The 23,724-nt window shown below is 44.3% G+C and overlaps 1 protein-coding gene across 1 annotated transcript in view; it reads left to right on the plus strand.

Moving 5' to 3' along the window:
* Positions 1-1,294: 1,294 nt before the first annotated feature.
* Positions 1,295-23,724, plus strand: part of LOC140918003 (ectonucleotide pyrophosphatase/phosphodiesterase family member 7-like) — a 47,813-nt gene continuing 25,383 nt past the window's right edge. The window contains exons 1-2 of the mRNA XM_073361529.1: positions 1,295-1,327; positions 2,513-2,723. Of these exons, the coding sequence (XP_073217630.1) occupies positions 1,295-1,327; positions 2,513-2,723 (244 nt within the window). The remainder of the gene's footprint in view (positions 1,328-2,512; positions 2,724-23,724) is intronic.

The raw sequence follows: 23,724 nt of genomic DNA on the forward strand, positions 1-23,724 counted from the left end.
CCTGGACACTACAGTGCTAATAAACGATGGTCACATAAACACCACCCTATCCCGGAAACCTACTGACCGCTATTCCTACCTACATGCCTCCAGCTTTCATCCAACCACACCACATGATCCATTGTCTACAGCCAAGCTCTACGACACAACCGCATTTGCTCCAACCCCTCAGGCAGAGACAAACACCTACAAGATCTCTATCAAGCATTCTTACAACTACAATACCCACCTGCTGAAGTGAAGAAACAGATTGACAGAGCTAGAAGGGTACCTAGAAGTCACCTACTACAGGACAGGCCCGACAAAGAAAATAACAGAACGCCACTAGCCATCACCTTCAGCCCCCAACTAAAACCTCTCCAACGCATCATCAAGGATCTACAACCTATCCTGAAGGACAACCCATCACTCTCACAGATCTTGGGAGACAGGCCAGTCCTCGCTTACAGACAGCCCCCCAACCTGAAGCAAATACTCACCAGCAACCACACACCGCACAACAGAACCACTAACCCAGGAACCTATCCTTGCAACAAAGCCCGTTGCCAACTCTGTCCAAATATCTATTCAGGGGACACCATCATAGGGCCTAATCACATCAGCCACAATATCAGAGGCTCGTTCACCTGCACATCTACCAATGTGATATATGCCATCACGTGCCAGCAATGCCCCTCTGCCATGTACATTGGTCAAACTGGACAGTCTCTACGTAAAAGAATAAATGGACACAAATCAAAAGTCAAGAATTATAACATTCAAAAATCAGTTGGAGAACACTTCAGTCTCTCTGGTCACTCGATTACAGACCTAAAAGTGGCAATACTTCAACAAAAAAACTTCAAAAACAGACTCCAATGAGAGACTGCTGAATTGGAATTAATTTGCAAACTGGATACAATTAACTTTGGATTGAATAGAGAGTGGGAGTGGATGGGCCATTACACAAAGTAAAACTATTTCCCCTTGTTTACCCCCCCCCAACACACTGTTCCTCAGATGTTCTTGTCAACTGCTGGAAATGGCCCACCTTGATTATCACTACAAAAGTCCCCCCCCACGGCCTCCACTCTCCTGCTGGTAATAGTTCACCTTAAGTGATTACTCCCATTACAGTGTGTATGGTAAAACCCATTGTTTCATGTTCTCGGTGTATATAAATCTCCCCACTGTATTTTCCACTGAATGCATCCAATGAAGTGAGCTGTAGCTCACAAAAGCTTATGCTCAAATAAATTTGTTCGTCTCCAACGTGCCACAAGTACTCCTTTTCTTTTTGCGAGTACAGACTAACATGGCTGCTACTCGGAAACCTGTCATTACACAGGTGAGTTTATTAAAGGAAGCTGGTAAACATGGTCTCCCCAATTATTATTTTTTCAAACTCATTATTTTTTCAAATGTTCATCTCCACCTTAAGATTTTTTTATAAGAATACAGGCTCATTAGCTGTCCAGGAGAACATATAGGTGAATAGCAATGATAAAATTAGTCTCATTGCCAGGTTGACTAAAGTCCTTTAACTCACTCTCTCTCTGCTTAACCAGATTGTTGTGCCTAGTTCTGTGGGGCTTAGATTCTCAGCACTCTTGCCCCTCACCAACTCATTTTCAGTTAAAACTTTAGACTCTGGAGGAAAGAAGGAAGTATCTGTTCTGCATCACTAATTTCATCAAAGATTTCTCATTATTCATTGCTGGCAGTTTCATTTTTTTTCCTCTCTCCTTTCCTAGAGCAGCCACAGCTTTAATTACTGACCTTCTCATCTTCTGAGAACTATGGTTTTCCTCCCTGGCTGGGCTCTCCTGAAGACTCACTTGGCATATTATTACTGTGGCTAGTCAGCTATTGGAAGGTAAAGTTAATCTGAGAATCCAAATCTAATGGCAAAAACAAGGGATCAAATTCTCAAAGGGCTTGTAAAAACATCCCTGTGCTATTTGTGAGTGTATTCCTCTGGGGGCACAAAAGCTGAGAGGTTTCTTATGTTTGGGGACTTCTGTTGCAGAGTGCTCCCACTATGTTTTGTAATACACAGGCCCCAGGAGGGTATTATGTAATCAAGAGAACCTGGCTGACATAAAGTCCTTGGGGTTACCACAGAGGGGAAACTGACGCAGGCCACCACAGGGCCACCCCAGGCCATGAAGGGGTGCTTAGGAGGTGGCCAACCCTGCTACAGGGCCTGGTTTTCAGAAAGTGCTGAACACACATCCTGTGAAAACCAGTCCCCTTTTTAAGATACTTAGTCAGCTACCCCGTGAACTGAGGCACTTCAGAATCACTAATCTCTTCAGAAAACCTTTGCCCAGATGGTTTTACTTTAATAAATCCATACGCTATCAAGGATACAGCTTTGAACAGGTTTATCGGGCCTGAACTTTGCTCGTCGACCACCGATAAGAAAGGAAGAAAAGCAGAAGCAAAAACCTGGGCATGTGATTTCTGTGCTGTGAGCTCTCCCAGCATGAAGGCCCTTCATTTTCTTTTGCTTCTGCTCATCCTCCTGAAGCCATTCACCTGCCATCCAGCTGGCAGAAATGAGAAGGAAAAGGGCTCTAACAAACTCCTTCTGGTTTCTTTTGATGGATTCCGTTGGAATTATGACCAGGACGTCGATACCCCAAACATGGATCTCCTGGTGAAGCAGGGAGTGAAGGCTGAGTACATCACACCTCCTTTCGTGACCATGACTTCCCCATCGCATTTCACAATCATCACCGGTAGGTCCCGTTCTGCCAGCGCACTCTGCGTTCTCTTCTCTGCTGTTATGCGTAGCAGTGAGAAGATCAGATATAAACAGCTTGAAGGCATTGTAAGGTTTCGTTAAAAAAAAATTGAACAAGGCTTTAATGTTTAATTGCGTTAGAAAACTGCACTTCCCAGTGCCACCCCTGCACACAGCCCATTAGAGAAGGCATTCCCACAGAATCGAAGGAATTTTCCCTTATTTTTCACTGTGAAGGAATTGCATTTACTTCTGGAATAAGCTACAGCTACATTTAGTAACATCTATCAGCTGATTTTCTTATTTTAATTTTATTTTTGGAGCATTCTCTAGCACAAGCTAAACATTTTAATTACGTGTTCATTTCACTTGTACTCATAAGGTTTAAGGACTTGGCAGCTGAGGGAAGCAGGACTTTAACTCTATGTAAGAACAAACCGACTCCTTCATTTTCATTCTCTCTCTCTCTAATTCAGTCCCTGGGACACTAATCTTTTCTGACCGAGGGTGACCCTTGTAAGCCAAATGCTGCAGTTCTCTTAAACAATGCCCCACTGTTCCGTCAACGTCCAAGTGTATTCATGTACCTTTGAGGTAGAAAAGAGACCATTGCATTATCTGATAGAGATAATTTTGAGTGGCAGAATATCACCAAAAGGTGATACTTGAAAACATCAAGCCCAATTGTGATTTTTATTACCTCTATTTTAGTTGCACCTGTGGGCTGCATTTAAGCATGGCTGTACTGTTCATGCACATAGTAAGAGCAGTCTCTGACCCAAAACGGATTACAATCTAAATTCTGCCCTCAGTAATACAGCCCTCATTAAACTCCGCCGGCACTGGATGGGCTCAAAGGAAGACAGAATTGTACCTTTATTAAATTAACAAGCACCAAGAAATAGAAGAAAAGACTGAGAACTGAAGGTTCTAGAAAGCAGCATAAATATCACAGGCTGAGGTTTTCTAATCAGTTTACAGGATTTAGACATACTCTTCATTACTATTATTTACAATCATCTTCCTTCACTATGGCTACAGATTTTCATAGCAGTCTAGGGTTGTAGACAGCTCACTGCCCTGAAATTTAACAGAAAAGAATTCACCCAAAAACTAAAATACTTAGCCTTGTGCGCCTGTTGATCTACATTTCCTTTTTATATTATATTAGAGTTTCTGAAGCCTTGGACTTTTGTCCAGCTATCAATTTTTTTAAATGAATAAGTTACTTGTATTTCTGCAATAAAATAATGATGATGGAAAGCTTATCAGAATTCACTGTTCTGTGTGTTGCAAACAGACAGTAACATGACCCGGCTTATCCTAATGTGATAAAGAATATCTATGACTGGAAAATAATAAAAATAAAAATATTGGCAGTGCCTTTATCCAGAGGATATTCCTGATGTAAACCACCATAAAATTTGCTCTTTAGGGTCAATTACTAATTAACAGATTTGCTTACAGTGAACCTTCAGACGTGTAAAAAGAGAGGACAAAGAGGAGATTGAAGGGAGACTGTATTTTGGCTCCAATCCTACACCAGATTCTGCTACTGCTGGCCCTTGTGCATTGACATTAGCTGGGATCTGCCTTGGTGCAGAAGAGATGCTAGCGAAGGATGGTGAGGAGGGGGTTATTAATGACCAATACTTCTCACTGATGAGTTAGATAATAAAGAGCAATATTGCAAATCCACAGTGATTCCTGTGTGGATAAGGCCCATAATAATGTCATTATTTTCTACTATGAAAGGCCAAATTAGCCTGTTCCTGAGACACAAATAATCATAACTAACGTATATCTCACTTTCAAAGCCCAAAGTGCTCTCTACATGTTGATATGCTAGTTACCTACAGAGACCTCATCACCCACCACTGAACTGTCGTCACCTCTGCAGTGAAATGGAGACAACTGTGGGCTCCAGGTTGTCAGCGCCTCCGTGGCAGGCATTTTGCAGCACTGAGCACATCACTGATATTGAACAAATAATATATAATAAAACTCTCAATAGGCGCAACTCATAGGACAGGGAATGAAGAATATGATACCAGATGCAACTAAACTGCCAGGGCAGTTTTATGACACCAGAATAGAATTAACCCACGTTGGAATTTGGCCAAGACATCAGAGTTCCTACTCTGATGCGAAAGTGACATGGGAAAATTAGTGACCACAGGAGGTTAGGTCTCCAGCTTAACATCTCCTCAGAAAGTTGGCCGCTACAGGAGCCGTAGCACCCCCAGCACCACCCTGGGGCATTGGTTTGGTATCAGCTCTGAGGAAAGAGTGTCACCTACTGTAAGAAGCCACCACGGCTGTTTCCTGCAGCACTGTTCTCTGTATTCCCTGAAGAATATAATGTTCCACAAGGTTTTAAGCCAGTCGGGGTAGCAACAACAACTTTGTGAACAGGAGGCAAGCTGCCTGACCAATAGCAGTGGGTGTAATGAATATGGCTCAGGGAAATGTTAGCTGTCTGCACCAACCTGGCTCCCTACTCCATAGGAGGGTGATTTTACACAGAGATGGCATCACTGCCACACAAAGAGGAGCAGACATAGCTCATGGCGGTAGGGGGGAAATCCAGCTCTATCAATATATGTGGCAAGGAGATGCACTAAGTAAGGACAGCATGAGCCACCGTGGCTTTGTCCCCTTCTCATCCTATGCCACCTGCAGTGGAGGTGAGGTTATGGCTGCTTTGTAGAACTACAGCCTCTCCCCAACCACTAAAGGGGTTCTCTGTTGCTACAGCCCCATGCTGGGGTTTACATTGCCAGCAGCTGTCATACAAGCACGCTGATTCTGCCCCTTATATTCAGGCATGCAAAAGTCCAACTAGACGCAAACTTCAGTTGGACTAAATTTGATGAAATTTCACAGGTCAAGGTCTCAGATTATCAGTTACCTCACCCCAAGGAAGCATCAGTTACTGTGATGAGTAATGCTGTTGGTTACATTTTCACAGGGGTGTGAGGCTCAGAAAGGCGCAAAGAGAAAAATGACAAAGTAGTTTTAATTGTAGCTTTGAAGTTCAGTAACCAATTACATGCTGTTTATCTGTGTTCGTTATTTACTGAGCATTATTTAAAATGAATAGATATGCTTGAAAACCACCTAGTAGATTTTAATTACTTTACACAAGTATAGAAATATGTTCATTAAAGAGAACATCATCAGAGTGAACACATCACCCAGGAACTGATTTAATTCGTATTAATTTGTGATCAATTAATTATATTTAATACAAATTACTTTCATCCTGTGGCAAAGTGCAATCTATTGCTTAGATGAGATTTAAGCTTCCTCGCGCCTATTCCCTGCTCTGCCATTGACTCGCTGTGTACCCGATACTGAAATCCTCATCCAGGCAAAAACTCTTATTGGTTTGTGGCAAGTTACTTGATTTATGCAATGTTTGTGCAGTGCTTCGAAATCTTTGCTGTATGCGTGCAATCTTCTTCTTCTAGAATGGAGAAAATAGTAACAACATCAATTTCTAATTTTCTGTAATAAGTGTGATGCTCTATACTACTGGGGATCACCTTGAACTAAGGAACGGATATTCAGTACGGGGTATGAAAGCTGGGTTTCCTGGATCACATCTGATCCATGCAGCACTGACCAAATTTCCAAAGTCCATTTCCAGCCAATACTGGCCTAAATGTAAAATCTGGGATGGATTCACTGGGGATAGTCATTGGAATATAGAAATTATCACTGCAATGGCATATCTAGTAAAGGTCTGCTCAGACCTAATTTCAAAACCCGACATGAATCCAACTAGACCACAGCCAATCCAGACCTGATGCAAGACCCAATATTGCACAGTTTTCATCCCGCACCCAAACCCGACACTTGTTGAGTGTTAGTTTTGCTTGGGAAGCTAGGGGTAGACACATGGAGGTCACTGCAGGCTCAGGTGGGGGCATCCATGCCCAGAGCATCAGTGTTTTTTGCCCTCATGGAAGCTCAGGACCCACAGGAGCTGATGAGCTGGGCCCCACTCACTGGGGAAGCCAACCCTTCCTCAGAGACCAGGGTCCAGCAATGGTTCACTCAGACGCCCCTTCTTTGGGATAAGGCCAAGCAGCTTCCCCACCTCTCCCAGAACATCTAGCACCCAGCCATGTGAGCCCAAGGGTCAGAGCAGAGTGTGTGGGCCTGGGGGGCTATCACCGCCATCCCATGCAGAAGCACAGAAGGGAGATGGGACACCCACACCAGACCATCCCTGCAGCTGGCTCAACCTGCCAGCAGCCCCGGGGTGCTGCCAGCTCCCTGGGCAGTGGCAGCACCACGACAGCTACCACTCCCCTTCAGATCAACCCCAGTCCCACTGCTGGGAGCTTGAATCCTGCAGCTCCACCAGAGTCATTCCTGCTTAGGGTACCTCACTACCAGAGGCCAGGCTCTGCGGGCCTCCAGGGGTCAGATGGGCTAGGGAGCGAGGATGGTGCTGGTGGGAGGGGAAAAGGTATGGGGAGGGAATGGAGGACTGTAGGGCAAGGGGGAAACAGTGAAGGGGGCAGGGTTGGAGACACTTGTAGTTAGGTCCCATCAGATTCAAGTACAGCTGGACCAACTGCTTAAGAGGAAGGTGGAAGAAACCCTGCAAGCAACGTTTGTGGGATAACCTACCCCTAGGGAAATTTTTCCTCACTAAACCCCATCCATTAGAGGTTGGCTTCTAGCCTGAAGCAGGGAGTCTCTTCTTCAGTTGTTCCAAAGTCCCAGTCAGAAATCTGGAGGGATATTCCCCAGGACATTATTACAGTAAGTAAGTATTTATTTAATTAAATGAAGGGGAAGTGAATTCAAAGGGACAGATTACAGATCCAAGACCGTTGTATTATCGGACACTCTCCTCTACTATATGAATTCCATTCAGACTCCTCCTGACTGCAAAACAATTCTCTGCACGTCAGCCTTATTTTAAGTATAATATATCCTTGATCTTCCTCCCTCCATCCCCCTCATGGAGAAGTAGTTACTGGTCCATCACCAGTAACGACAATGAACATTTTTTGCAATCTCGGTTTTTATTATAAAATGATTGAATAGCAGTAAGGATAAATTATGCTGTGATGCTAAGAAAATCCTGTCAAGTAAATGGTGTGTGAATGGAAAGTTCTAATGGAGTGGCATATATTTTCTCCCCCAATGAATCAACTGAAAATAAGAAGCTATTGCAGCAGAGTTTTGGACAAAAGCTATCAAAAAGTATCACGCCTGATATTATAATTTTGTCAATTACATCTTTCAAGATTGAGCTGAATAGACAAGAAAGTAGACAGGTGAAGAGGGGAACATTATTATATATATATATATATAAGGCAGACTTCAGCAAAAAGTAAGTGTGAGGGGATTTTGTCCCCTCTAGCATATACTTCCCCCACCCCCACCTCTCAATTTCAGATTTTCTGCTTCCACAGAATGCACACACTGGGCAGTGTCGGCAGAACAAGGGCTGCACCTAGTGGCTGATCATCAAGCCATCCCAGGCAGGATCCGCAGCTGCTTGCAAGACTCCCTCCAGAGTCTCATTGTAGGATTGTTTCTATCAGGGCTTGCATCTTGCAAGCCTTTGCATGGTATGCAAGGATGTTGATCCCAAGGGCTTGTGGGGGTGGAAAGAAAGAGGGTTCAGAGCTAAGCATGGCTTTCTACACTGTGCAATATGCTTCCTCCCCTACTCTCAAGGGCAAAAGTATAAAATGGCAGAGAGAGGGAGGAGAATGTACATATCTGAGGTGGAATTATGGGTTTGTGTATGCTCCCATTGTGTTAACAGGACACTCCTCTCTTCAGTAATCCTCTCTTGCTTCAAGGCAGGAATAGTGAGGTAACATCGCTCTTATTATTACAGGATTAGGTTCTCTTGCTCTCCCTCTTCTGTTCACCCCTTTTTTACATGCAGCCCTGCCTCTCTGCAGCACAAGATTAAACTCTTGAAGCTTTCAGATACCCACGTGTCTCCATAAATGATGCATGGATCTCCAGGTGGGGGTTTGTTTGTTTCATAAGTAGACAGGTGCAAAATGCCCACTTCCTGCCTTTGCCTGCGCTCCCTGCTGCTTCACCTGCAATATCCAGGTGTCATTCCTAGTAGCTCTGCCACTGTGGCAACGAGTGTCTGAAAATTGTGACCTCAGAGGGAAGATGTGTGGCAGGGAGGGGAATAGCCAAGGACTGCTACTGAAAGGCAGGTGTCTTTTTCTTATTCCACGTTAGAGCCTGCTGAATGGATCTGCTCACCCATCTCGAGATGCCAAGCTCAGAGAAAAGTCTCCATAATCTGATTTCAGTAGACTTAAGATCAGACCCTTCTTATCACCCCAGTAAATTACAGCCTTTCATGCCCATCCTGCATAGCCTTCCATGCTGTCCCCATGTATCATAGGAATGGAAGGGACCGTGAGAGGTCATCTAGTCCAGTCCCCTGCACGGATGACAGGACTAAGTATTATCTAGACCATCCCTGACAGGTGTTTGTCTAACCTGCTCTTAAAAAGCTCCAGTGATGGAGATTCCACAACCTCCCTTGGCAATTTATTCTAGTGCTTAACCACCCTGACAGTTAGAAAGTTTTTCCTAATGTCCAATTTAAACTGCCCTTGCTGCAATTTAAGCCTATTGTCCTATCCCCAGAGGTTAAGGAGAACAATTTTTCTCCCTCCTCCCTGTAACAACCATTTATGTACTTGAAAATTATTGAAGTTATTATGTCCCCTCTCAGTTATCTTGTCTCCAGACTAAACAAACCCAGTTTTTTCAATCTTCCCTCATAGGTCATGTTTTCCAGACCTTTAATTATTTTTGTTGCTCTTCTCTGGACTTTCTCCAATTTGTCCACATCTTTCCTGAAATGTGGCCCCCAGAACTGGACACAGTACTCCAGCTGAGGCCTAATCAGCACTGAGTAGAGCGGAAGAATTACTTCTTCTATTAGCAAGAGTGTTGAAAGCAAGACACATCTGTAGTGGTGCCAACTCACTGCTGTGGTGCCTCCTGCTGGGAATTAGCTCTCTTGGACCACCAGGGTGCTTTTACTCACTCGCCTTTACTTCCACTTCCTTCACCATCAGGACCTGCAGCACTCCTGGACCGTGGCATCCTCTTCGGGACATGGCCCTCTGGCTGTGCCCCAGCCCACTGCCTTTGACAGGTGGTCCTCAGTCCTTCCACTTGTCTCAGAGGCCAACTGCAGTCTCTAGTCTAGCCCCTGGTTTCGGGGGCAAACTGCAGTCTGGATTTAGGCCACACCTCATTCACAAATGGGGTGGGGAAGGGGGGACACCCAGGCCTGCCCACTACTCTGGGTCCCAGCCCATGGACCCAATAGCTGGCAGCCTCTTGCTGTCCCTCCTCCTATTCCCACTGCCTACTTTCCCTGGGGCACTTCCCCCATAGGCCTAGCACCTTCCCAGCCCTTGCTTCAGGGCCTCAGTCTGGCCATGGTCAGCAAAGAGCTCCTCTATTGTTCCCCTGCCCTGCCCTGCCCTGCCCTGCCGTGCCGTGCCGTGCCGTGCCGTGCAGTGCAGTGCAGTGCAGTGCAGTATCTTCTCTGGTGCTCCTCAGCAGACAGTCCTTGACCTCCAGGGAGAGACTGCCTTAACTCTGCTGAGCAGCCCTTTATATATGGGCTGCTCCAGCAAGCCTTCTCTTGATTGGCAGGGTTCTGCACAGCCTCCCCAAGCCTGCCTTAACCTTTCTTCTGCTGGTGTGGAGCAGCTGTCCCACCACAACATCCCAGAATTATCTTTGCGTTTTTTTGCAACAGTGTTACGCTGTTGACTCATATTTAGCTTGTGATCCCTTCCCGCAGTACTCCTTAGGTAGTCATTTCCCATTTTGTGTATGTGCCACTGATTGCATTTGTCCTTATTGAATTTCATCCTGTTTACTTCAGACCATTTCTCAAGTTTGTCCAGACCATTTTGAATTATAATCCTGTCCTCCAAAGCACTTGCAACCCCTCCCACCTTGGTATTGTCCACAAACTTTGTAAGTGTACTCTCTATGCCATTATCTAAATCATTGATGAAGATATTGAACAGAACCGGACCCAAAACCAATCCCTGCAGGACCTCACTTGTTATGCCCTTCCAGCATGACTGTGAACCACTGATAACTACTCTCTGGGAACAGTTTTCCAACCAGTTATACACCCACTTTATAGTAGCTCCATTTAGGTTGTATTTCCCTAGTTTGTTTCTGAGAAGGTCAAGCGAGACAGTATCAAAAGCCTTACTAAAGTCAGAATATACCACATTTACAGCAAACCTTCACACCATAGCATCCCCATGGCTGTACCAAGGCCGGACAGTCTGGTGCAAACTACAATGTTCTCCAACTTTCTCAGCCTTGCGCTGATTGGTGGTCTGCTCCAACCCTCCCCCTTCAATTCTCTCCCAGTCTTCACCTCAATTTCACTCCTCCCCTGCCATCCCCCTCACCCTTCTTCCCTTCCCCTTTAGTTGATCTCCTCCTAAGTAAACCACCTGCACAAGAAAGCCAATGTAACTCATATGACATTTGCTACCATCACACTGTTCACTCTGCTTGTGTGTTCTACCCTTTCCCCCCACCCTATGTCTGTGCTGTGTATTTAAACAGCATTGTCTCATTGGTTTCTTTCACTCCCCCATCTGTCTATATCCATCTGTTGGGTCTTTTCTTAAACTTAGATTGTAAGCTCATCTGGCCCTGGGCTGTCTTTTTGCTGTGTTTGTACAATGCCTAGTTCAATGGGGTCCTGTAGGAGTCCTAGGGCTCCTAGATTCTATGATCGTACAGATTATTACTAGTACACATTGAAATTAAATAGCTTTGTACTGTAGGGAGCTAGCCACTACAAACAGCATGAAGCCATCTAACAGTGCTGAAAATTTCCATACAGTTGTTTTCAAGAAAAAGGTTTAGAAATAAGAACAATCAATAGAGTTTGTGCTGGAAAAATGCTTTCTATTGTTGTACTAAGGTTGAACAACTTTTTCCTTGAGTGAGTTGGTTCAAATGTTCAAAGAGAGACTTTTAAAGCATACAAAACTGAGGATAAAAGAATAAAGGAATCAAGCAGAATTATGCCAGAAAAAATTTGGGCCCATTTAGTTCCCATTACATCATGAGAAACTTGGGAACATAGGCATTGTCAGTCAGCCTCAGACTGATGGCCCACCTAGTCCAGTATCCTGACTCAGACAGTGGCCAACACCAGGTGCCTCAAAGAAAGGTGCAGGACAGGAGGCAACTATAGGGTCATCCGCCCCCTACTGAAGTATCATCCTTGGGAATTTGCACCCTTACCTCCACCCTTGAATTTTGCTTTTAGTTTTTGTTCCAGTGTCGTTTATGGGCATCCACATCTCCCACTGAAGTTAATCAGAGATTTGGGTCCACGAAGACTGCATGGCTGGGCCTGTAATTGGGCACAAACCAGAAACCCAAATTTGAAAACTCCCAGGCTTTCCAGAAACTTTGATCCACATCTTAATCCAGTTGTGGCAGCTGTGGCCCATTTCTGCTTGGCTGACAGTTTCTTCTTGCTCTACTTATCTGTTTATTAATTTAGGGTAACTACAAAGCGCCCGTCACTTTTGCTATCTAAAGTCCTGATCCAAAGCCCCTGGAAATTAATTGACTCTCACTGACTGCAGTGGACTTTGGATTGGGTCCTAAGTGCTTTAAATGTTATCATGAATGTAACTGATAGGTGAAATGAGAACTGGGGACTGTGTTCCCTCACTAAGTTTGGTCAGTGTAACCACAGCTCACACCTTTAAGAAGTTCCACTCCATGGCCGATTTTTGAACCCACTGTGTTTAAATGGGTTGGAAGTTGTCCAAAATGACTTCTTCCAACATGGAGCAAATATCAGCGAGCAGACAACTAGCTCTGAGCTCAGTCAGTGTAGACCAACAGGGAGGCTAGCACAGAGGAGAAGACAATGCTTCCTCATACTAGAATGACCAACTGATAGCACACATACACTGTGTAGGTCAGAGGGGCCTCAAATTTAAAAAAAAAAAAAATCCAAGTGAAAACAAAAACTCCAGTAGCTGCAGCAGACACCGGCAACAAGGGAACTTTACGCTACTGCTGGCAAATCCAATTAAAGCCACAGCAGATGATTTTTAGAATCCTAGGTAGACAGAGCTGTAAAAAGCACTCAGCTAGCACACTCCTGCAGGAGCAGCTCATTGCAACTGAAAAATCCCTGAAATTAAATGAAGATCAAAAAGGTGCCAAGTGAAGACTGTAATGAAACATGTGCTATCACGGACACAAAGAAGAACAAAGGAATACTGGTCATTCCCTCTCCGTAATATATCCCATATTCAAGTGGAACTAGTAGTGAAGAAATAAAGTCCTAGAGCAGCAAGTGATACCGAAATAATAAAATAAAATAATAATAATAATAATCTTTATTCTGAAGAGGGAAGGGATCCATAGAGCCCAATCTCTGAAAATCTAAGAACCACATGAGCAAATTACATGCATGCATGGGTCCCTGAAAACCTCTTTAGGCAGAACAAGTTAAACTCTGTAGAGCAGGACAGGCCAAGCTGCAGCATTTACATCAGGGCACACACATAGCCACTGCTGGCTAGGCAACTGGCATAATAGCTAATAAATCCTAGAGCATGCCCAGCCGGAGAATGAGATTTGGAAGGAGCAGGGTTGTAAGTAGAAAAAGGTGGCTTATTAACTGCATATATAAACAGATTCATTGACTAGAATCAATGATAGTAACTAGCAGGCTAAGTATTACCAACACCATCATAGCTGTGTGCAAAACAAAACAGAAGTGTACAAGATTTGGCAATGGGTTTGAAAGGAGCCTATGTGCAGAAATGCTGGTCCCTGAGTGAAGGTCTGTACCAGGTTCAACCTTGAAAATAATGCATTGCTCCCTCCTTTAGAAACCTAGAAATATGTGACTCAAGCCACCAAAAAGCAAGCAAGCAAGCAAGGCAGCCTTTACACTTTTTACAGTAGGAGAGCACAAAACAAGGGGAAGCAAATGGCCAATGACAAGCAATCAGTCACCAAGTCCCAAAACTGGGACATTTTCAAAAAACCACTCAACCAGATATGCATCTCCTCAGGCTGCTGGTGATCCATCATCACTATGCTACATCTCAATTCACGAAGGAGGAATAAAGGCAAGCCAAGGCCCTTTTAGAACATGCAAACGATGTTCAGGGTTCACACACATGTTCCCAGAACTAAAACAAGGAGCTTTATGCCTCTTTTAGACTCTAGAAACTGCTGAGTGGTCAGTTCCACCAGAAAAGATTTACCTTTGCCATGGATTCATGTACGGGTACCCTCTCATATCACCTTGCTCCTTACCCCAACACAACTGCCACCATCTCTTTTCTTGACTGTTTTCTCTCATCTCTCCTTTTCTGACTGGTTCTTTCACCCGCTTCTTCTCAGCTTTTCCTCTTCTCCCTTTATCCGGCTCTTTTTTGCCATCTTGCTTTGTGACACCCTGGTCCTTACTTCCTTTGCTTTGGATTGGAGCTTTTCACTGGTGGTTGCTTGAGGCTGGTTGCCTATGGTCCTGCAGCTTAGCACAGTTCAATGAGTGTGGCTTATGGGCTCCTCCCTGACTCTTCAGCCCTGCTGATGTAAGGCTACTCTCATGGCTGTCTGCATACCAGGGGCACTGTGGAAACAAGGAGAGAAGGTGAGCAAGATTTATGGAGCCATCCACTGCATTTTCCATAGCCACAGGCACACATGTGCCTTGGAGACAGTCCAGAGCCATGTAACTTTCTCCACAATCTTCCGCATTGTTCTTCTCTGACCCACACCTTTCCTGCACTAGTCTGGGGCTTCCCCACCCGAAACCAGGCTGATAGACACTGCATTTGGCTCTCCATTGTCCTGCACCTTGGGCAGTCATTCACACCAGTTTGACTCTAGCACTGTTTGGCTCAAAAGGCAGGATTCGTCCCCCACATGAAGGATACAGATATTTGGAAGCAGTCATTATTTGAAAGGGAGGACGAGTCCTAGAGGAGGCAGGGTCAGCTAGTGGTCAGGACAGAGGACTGGGAGCCAGGAGAGCTGAGTTCTATTCCCAACTCTGTCTTGCCATGTGACCTTGTGCTGGTCACTGATCTCTGTTGGGGCCTCTTGGTTCTACTCTCACACAGCATTAAATGGGGCTGCATTTCCCTGCATTGTAGCATAGTGAACAATTAACTAAAGCCTTTCAGGACAAATGCTGTTTTCCCCTAATGGCACCCCAAGCAAAGTCTGACAGTGGTTGATCAGCACAACCCCACCACCACCACCCAAATTAAAGAAAGGAAAATGGACAGAAAACGAGAGCTAACGTAGCAGTGATAGGAACCAGAAACCAAAGTGACCCAATCTTTACAGCAGGCTATGCAAAAGGACTGCCAAATGTCAACATTCATATAGACAGCATACCCAATGGCCAGATGGAATTCAGTTGTGACTGTCTGTTCCCATCTACTTGAAAGGATAACTCTTCCAAGTCATCCAGTAGATGGATGAGTGGGCAGAGAGAAACATGCTTCTTTCTCTGCGCATCAGCCATCCTTAGCAAATGTTACCAGAGGCCTCCGTAGGGGCAGATGATCAGGGGAGCCACCCTGAGCACCAACACCTTATCACGTTTAGGAGCACCAAGTTTCCATTTTGGAAGGGGGAGGGATTGTTTTGTTGTTTATGTCTTTTGGGTTGGGGGGCTGAAAACGTTTTCCACCTTGGGCCACACGACACCTAGGGCTGGCCCTGGTTATTTCTTTCAAAGGACAATTTGATATCTATCAGCTGTTATGATAACAGAGCATCTTTACATTTCTCCAACTCTGGATTAACTGTGGGCAGGAGATATTTTGACACTTGGCTATTTTAGAAATGGATTCTCTGCTTCCTTTAGAATAGGGCTGCTCTTATGGGATAGTCATGTCCTTCCAGGACAGTACTTGAGGTGGGAGCCCATAAGACTTCAGTCAATGTATTGTTCCCTTGCTCTTTATCTAGATGTACATTTTCATTCTTATCTGTTATTTGGGCTCCTAGCTAAGGGCTTCGTTCTGTGCATCCTCACACTAGCACATGTCAGCTTCTGTGCCTGTGCAGAGCCCCACTGAAGACAACTTGCACAAATCAGACCTTAGTGCCTGTTTTCAGAATTGATGCAGCTGCACTGGGCAACAGCACAATGCCAGCACAAGTGTAGATCAGACAGGTGTTTCTACTGTCAGGTTACGTAGTCCTGCCAGGACATGATGCTGTAAATACCCGGGCTCTGTCTAGTCTTGCACCGATACTGAAGAGCAGACACTACATTTGCTGGTGTGGACACAGCCTCTAACAAGACACCCAGTGAGAGCTTCATCTTGTAAGGTTCAGAATGCCCTGAACTCTCGTTATCTTCACTAGGATTAGAGAGTGCTCAGCACCTTGCAGGAGCCCCTCAGCAGCTCATAGGATCAGGATCTCAGGTCACTAGCAGCTTGGCCTATCACATTGCAAACTCATATGTAGTCATCTGTCTAGATCTGCTTTAGCATTACTGCCTTGCAGCTTTCCTCCTCCCATTGAACTCTTTGTTTCGGAGTATTTTTCTACACATACATTAGGCTGTATTTTTCCGAAACTGAATGTCCTTTTATTCTTTCCTGCTCGCATTTCTAAGCCCATTGTGTATCATTATTATACTACTCCTCCATTCTCATTGCTGTTAATGATGCCTCTCAGTTTAATATAGACTGAGAATTTCGCTGATGTGCTACTCGCTTATTCTAAGTAGCTGCATCACAGTAAGGCCCAGTCTACACTAGGACTTTACTTATACCAGTATAGCTACAACTCTCAGGGGTGTAAAGAATCCTCACCACAAAGAATCCTCACCACAAAGGATGTAGCTAGATGGACCTAACCCCCAGTATAGACAGCACTAGATCTATGGAAGAATTCTAGCTACTGCCTCTCAGGGAGGTGGATTCCCAATGTCAATGGGCGAACCCCTCTCATCAACGTAGGTAGTGTCTACATTAAACACTGCAGTTACACCGTTGTAGTGTTTGAAGTGTAGATGTACCCCAAAAAAGTGCTACAGTAACTTCTTGACAGCTACCTTGTCCATTAACCCACTAGACCATGGGGATACAATTTTGTTCTTTGGGCAGGATAAGCTGATAGACAGTTCCCCAGTCACCCTGCATCCAATAAAAGGAGAAGCAACAGAGAAGAAGCAGCAGCTCAGAGTTGAGTTTGATGTGCCATAGCCTGGAAGCCACGGGATCCACAACAGCAGCTGTGGCTAGCTTTTCCTTTTGTGGTTTCCCCATTTCCTTTGTGACTGAGTCTGGAGTCAGAGATTTTGGTTCCAGGTGTACAGATTTTGTATAGCACATTATTTGTTTGGGAGGCAGTTGTGCTCTTTTATCTTGAGCTGTTAATATTTTATGATTTGCCTGCACTTTCAATGATTGGATTCTCAAGTACATGTTTACAGTACTTTGATGTGAGATCCTTTTGCCATGCCACTTGGGCTGCACTCTCTCTGAAGAATTAGCTCATCATCTGTATGTTTTGAGTCTTCTAGTTCATTGCATTGCTGGAAGTTGGAAGGATGAAGGACACAGATGCTTGAAAGAAGATGTAAAACTGTTTCTTTGTCACTGAGTGGATGTTGGAATTGAATGCTTACTCAGATGTTCAGAATATCCTCATTTATCATAGATTTTAGTATGTAGTCTACTGGGTTCTACTGGTCTGACTCACATCTCTTGATGTCTCACTGCAACACAACAGTATCAGTTTAATGATGGAGAGACTAATTCTCATTTACACTATGTCCTCTTTACATTGCCACAGTAAGAACCACATTCTACCACCCTTACTCACACTGAGTAATCCCTTAATCCAAGAATAGTCCAGTTGAATCTGGCCCTAAATAAATCCACCATCCGAGCTAATTGCTGCACAATGCACTGCTTATTATCCTTTTAATAGGACTGTCTTCTAAACAAGACAATGTCAATGGAAGCCTTGGGGAGTGAAGGGGGAAAGAGTTCTCTTGTCTTTCATATCTTACTCTCTTTTGGAAAATCTAGGTCAGATCTTTACCTTGTAGTGAGTATTTCAGAAACTCAGAGCCCCATCCTGCCAGCTGCTGAGTGCATCCTGCAAGATGGCACTGAGATCTATGGGAACGGAGTGCTCCCAGCAACACACAGGAGGCCCTCAGCACCTCACAGGATCAGGCCCTCCATCCATCAAAATGGCCTAGCTCTAGGATGACTAATTTCCACATACAAGATGGAAAATTAGAGAATTGCTTTGCCTCCCTCCCCGCCCCATTCTCCTCCTTTTTTTCCCTCTTAACAGAAAAACTAGGCAGGAACAGACCTGTCTCCTGATCTCTGTTGAAGTGCAGCATTACACAAGCAAATACGATTTGGCAGGTGTCTGATATAATTACCCACAGATATAGATGCCCACCGTATATTTTCAAGACAGCAAACAAATCTATAAAATAAACCCAAAATATTACAGCCTGACAGTTCTGAGAGCATGGAACAGCAAACTCCCTGTTACCTAAACTCAGGATGCCCAGATGAAATTGGAATAGTTAAATGGCTTGTCGCTGATTTCTGGTTCACCTAGCTTGTTCCTTGAGCTACCTTTCCCATTAAGTGCTGCAGCTTATACTTTGCCCTGTTTTCCCTTATTCCAATATCTACACCCAGTCAGTCAGGATGGGATGAAAGTGCTCCCCAGTTCTGTTGACAAATCTTGTTCAAGCAAGAATAAAAGCAATTTAGGCTTACTGTCTATACATGTAAGGTCATTGTTAACACAACACCTTGCAAACCAAAGAGCTTTTATGAATGTAACTGATCATGCGAGAGCGGTACGTAGGGGGCATAGAAATCGCTTTGCCCCTCACTGAAATATAACCACCCTGGGGTGAAGCACAGGAGCAGTTTATCTGCACACAGCAACACTACAGAACAGGTTAGAATAAGGAATGAATAAAAATACCTGTTTCACTGTTCAAGGGAACTACACCTTTATTTACCCCTTGTGGTCTGGCAAGGGCACCCACTGTCAGGTTTCTGGCTCCCCAGCAGTCACCTGACTTGGGCAGAAACATGCATCTCTCTCCCTCTTGGCCAAGGTATTTCCAGGCTGCACAGTTCCCAGCTATACTGTGAATTCACCAGCAAGTCAGACTGCCTCAGCAGGCCTGCTTTATGCTCTCCTAACAGCTGGCAGTTCTGTTGATATAGCCTCAGAGGAATTACCATACAGCTCTAACCAAGCACACTTATTCTTAAAGTGAAAGCATTACAGTCAAACAAACGAACAATGAGTGTGCCTATACACAAGTTAAAATCTCAGCAGAGCTCATCCATCAGTCTTATGGTGCCCCAGTAGGTCAAGTCCTTCCAACTCCTCCACAAGGATTGGGTTACCGTGGGAGAGAAGGTCCTGTCTATTTGATGGATCAGAAGAAAGGCCCAGAATCAGTTTAAACTGTTTATCCAAAAGTCCTTTCTCTGTTGATCTCTGCAGAATCCAATTGGAACCAGTATATGCTGATCTCCCCAGGGGGAGGTATCACTCTGGAGAGTTACTATCTGAGTGAATTAGCCTAGTCACCCCTCACTGTTCTTAGTTCCTGGAGGGCTGTGGTCACCCTCCCCCATGGAATTACATATACACCCTGGCAGGCAAGAATACATAAACTTCATACAGTGAGATCTCCCAACAATATTACAGAAAGTTGCCATAGCAGTCACAACCATATCCTGCTGACACTGCACTGGGGACTCAGAATAAATGCAACACCCAAAGGAAAAACATAATAAGCAAAAAAAATCCTGCAGTGTGAATGATGAATGCTCGTTTTTACTCCTGTAACACATTGTCCAATTATATCTTTGTTTCTCCCTGGGGCTGACCCACAGAGGACAGGTCCCAGACATTGCTTCCAGCTCATGGATTCAAGTCCTTTTGCTTAGAGGGTGAAGATCTATGCTAGAGGTTCCAACTTCAATCTTTGCCAACAACTCAACCAAGCGTCACTACGCTATTCATTCACACTGCATTTTCACAGCCTCTTCTTTGTTCCTTTCTTCCTGTTTAGACCAGAAGCTCCTCAACTTCAGACCTTATCATAAAGCAGCTAGCTCCATGCTGGAGATACACAACTGATACAGTTATAGTCAGACAGAATCCAGTCTCCCAAGTTGGAATTTGGCAAGAGTAATGGAGCTTCTCCTACGTAATTTCTCGCCTCCCTCGCTCGCCACCGCAGGTGCCTTACAAACAACTCCAGGGAGTCTTGTTCACAAGGTTCTAGTTAAACACAGTGGACTAAAGGCTTCAGTCTTAGTTCTCCGTTGCTATGGGCCTCACTGATACAGAATGGACACTGCTGAGAGGCAGTAGCAACTCCCTTCTCAATATTTCTTAGAACGTTAACACCAGGCTAGCCTGGAAGAGCTGGGGCCTCATTTCAAAGCATCCAGTAGGAGAGAGTTGTGCTGGCCCATCTGCCAGATTACAGTGCTGATAACGGTTTCATAAACCTCAACTGTGTGACTTGTAGCCTCAAAAGCAATATTGTATCTTCTTCTAAAATACATGATCTAGCTCAGCTAGAAATTATAGGCTAAAGGCAAGAATTCATAGATTAAATTCTCTGCTCTGTGTTATGCAGGAAGTCAGACTAGATCAGCAATTCTCAAACTGTGGGTCAGGACCTCAAAGTGGGTTGCAACCCTTTTTTAATGGGGTCACCAGGGCTGGCATTCGACTTGCTCAGGCCCAGGGCTGAAGCCTGAGCCCCACCACGCAGGGCTGAAGCTGAACCTAGAGATGCACTGCCTGGGACTGAGGCCGAAGCTCAAAGGCTTCAGGCCTGGGTGGTGGGGCTCAGGTTACAGCTCACCCTCCCACCCCAATTGGGGATGGAAGCCCTCAGGCTTTGGCTTCTCCCCCACCCCCCTGCCCAGGCCAGGGGGCTCGGGCGGGCTCAGGCTTCAGTCCTCCTTCTTGGGGTCATGTAGTAATCTTTGTTGCCCGAAGGGGGTCTTGGTGCAATGAAGTGGGAGAACTGCTGGACAAGATGATCTGAATGGCCATAGAATCTCTGAATCTTTTGCAAAGGTCTCACATTTTTCAAAGGGGCTGGAATATATTTAAATTTGGAAACATGAATATTTAAATATGTTTAGAGCAAACAGCCTTGTCACAATTTCCCTAACTGTAAATATTCATTAGCATTTTCCATTAGCATTTTGGTTTGACGGGCAATTAGGGTGACAGCCAAACTTGAGCACCTGAGTTCATGAATCTTCTTGGTGTTTTATAAATACTCCACAGCATGACAAAGAAGCCACCTTCACCAAATCTGCTTTACTTGCTACACCATGAAAGGAGCGTTCAAAGAACTGGGTGTTCATGAAAGGTTATGAGCCAAATTCTGCCCTGATTTACAACCACTGAAGTTAAGTGGAGTGATTTAGGGCAGAATGTACCCCTACGAGTCCATTAATTCAGTAGTTTGGACACAAAGCTTCCTTTGACGGTACATGTGCCCTTATTCACTGAGACAGTATTAACTTTTTGTTGCAACAAAAAGTTGAGAGGAATAAAATGTTCATCCTCCATAACGTGTCCCATTATTAAAGGCCTCTGCTCTCCAGTTTAACATTGATCCCCAGCCATGGGGTCCTTTGGAACTCCTCAGTGGTAGTGGATAACAATGGCAGCAAAAAAGATGTCCTCTTCCGTCTACGAAGAGCCCAAAGGTTGTGCTCCATCCTCTCAGGCACAGACCTGGCCACAGTGATTCATCCTCCTCCAGACTTGCATTTCGGTACCCATAGGAATGAAAACAAGCCTCTGAGAAAAGCTCTAACTGGCAGAAAACCCATTAGCAGCCTATCTGGTTTGCTACAAAGATCTCCACAGGATGCTGGTGCACTGATCACTGCACTGGCTCCCCATGGAGAAAGTCCAGTTCAAGTCTTTGTCCTGATAGTCAAAGCCATCCATGAGACTGGCCCTGTGAACTGGAAAAATCTTCTCTCTGTCCACAACCATGATCTCCCACAACAGCTATTGGAACTGTGAAACTATTGACTGAAAGGGGATTGCAGGGTTTGGGACTTTCACAGGAGCTGGCCTAGACAATGGAACTCCTTGACACTAGAGATAAGAACTGGTCACAGGCATATAACCACTTCCAGAAGCAGGGGCCTTTGCCAGCAGAGTACTGAAACAGGTGCATCGAGCTTGTCAAAAAATGCCTATTATTTTTCAAAAGACGTTTCCAAAAATATTTGTTTTATTAAAAATATTTAGTTTTCTAAAACAATTTGATAAACAATATATCAGTTTTCAGTAAAAAAATTGGTTTAAAAAATTGTTTTTTAACTGAAGACTGAATAACTTCTTTGGGGGGGGGGGTCGGGGTAGGTTTGTTTTGTGCAGTTTGTTTAGTCAAGAAACTAGAAAAGTTTGGCCAAAATGGACATTTTCTATTAATCAAATTCAACATCAAAGTGACCCAAAACAAAACATTTTGCCGACAAAACTTTTATATTGGGAGATGTCAATTCATTGCAGCTGTTCAAAAGGAAGAGTTAGATTTGATCAATATTCCTGTTCGAAACATTTTTGAATAAAGTTTCAAAACTGTCAAAACATCCCATTCTGACTTTTTAGAACTTACATTTTTCAATTCAGAATGACTTTTCTAAGCTTGTTAATTTACACTAAAAAGAAAGATTTAAGTGTCAAAATCAAAACAAACATATCAAATATTATTGAAACACATTCTCTCAATTGACTTGACCTGAAGGGAAAACAGAAAACCAAAACAGATTCTCAGTTCACAAAAATTTTCAAGATTAACATTTTATCCCATTTTGGGATGGGAAAATTTTCAAATCTTAAAAACCTCACAGGCCAGGAAAACTGGTTCACGCCTACTTTAATAATATGTAACTAGAAATCCTGGTGAATTGCATAAAATCATCTAGTCCTGTGCAATGCCAGGTTAACTGCACTTCTCCATACACTCAGAGTGGCAAGGCAAAGCATGAAGAGTAGCTATTTGGAACAGAGTGAATTATTCATTTGCTTGTGCTTTCCTCACAGTCTGTGTTGCCAGCAGAGCTTGTCACGTGAAACAGGCTCATGAATCTAGCCACTGATGTTCATTCATCTGTAACCAGGATTAAATGGAAGTCATATGATGATCAGCTCTCTTACTCTGTTTATCAACATGATAAATCCTATAAAAATGTATTGAAGAGTAGAGTTTGTCACAAGGACATAGCTCACAATAAAAGGGAGCCATGTAGCTGCATCAGCCCAGGAGCATACCAGGGATTTGGGGCTCAGGGGGCTACAGGTCTCTCTTGCTCTTCAGAGAGAGGTGGGTGGGGGAGGTGTGTAGCAAGGTACTGCTGTCCTATATGAGCAGTAAATTACTAACACTCCACCCCCTACCACATTGACTCAGCAATGCTGCCCAGCAAGCAAGGGATGGACCCAAGACTCTATCCATTCCTTGACCCACCCGCCTCTTCTGCAAAGGGAGTAAATGGCCTGTAAGCCCTCCTGCTCCTCACACCTATCCATCTGGACTCAGTATCTGGGCAGTCCCTGAAAAGTGTAACTGGGGGTTCACGTCTTACTCCCATATGTGGATGTGTAGTCCAAATCATACGCTCTCCCCAGGGAACCAGGAGTGCTCTCCAGGCCCAAAGCATTTATTCAGAGAGCTCAGCACTTCCTCTTATCTAGCACAATTCAAACTCCAAGGAAAAGGGATTTGTATCCCAATGGGAGTTTATAAAAGGAAGAACACAATTCAATCTGGTTTGAGTCACCAAAGGTTTGATTTCTAATATTCCCATCACAGCATCAGAACCTCTGATGGAGGATTTCCGTTTGTTAATATGCATCATTACTAC

This window comes from Lepidochelys kempii, chromosome 10 (genome assembly GCF_965140265.1).
Source record: "Lepidochelys kempii isolate rLepKem1 chromosome 10, rLepKem1.hap2, whole genome shotgun sequence".
Lineage (NCBI taxonomy): Eukaryota > Metazoa > Chordata > Testudines > Cheloniidae > Lepidochelys > Lepidochelys kempii.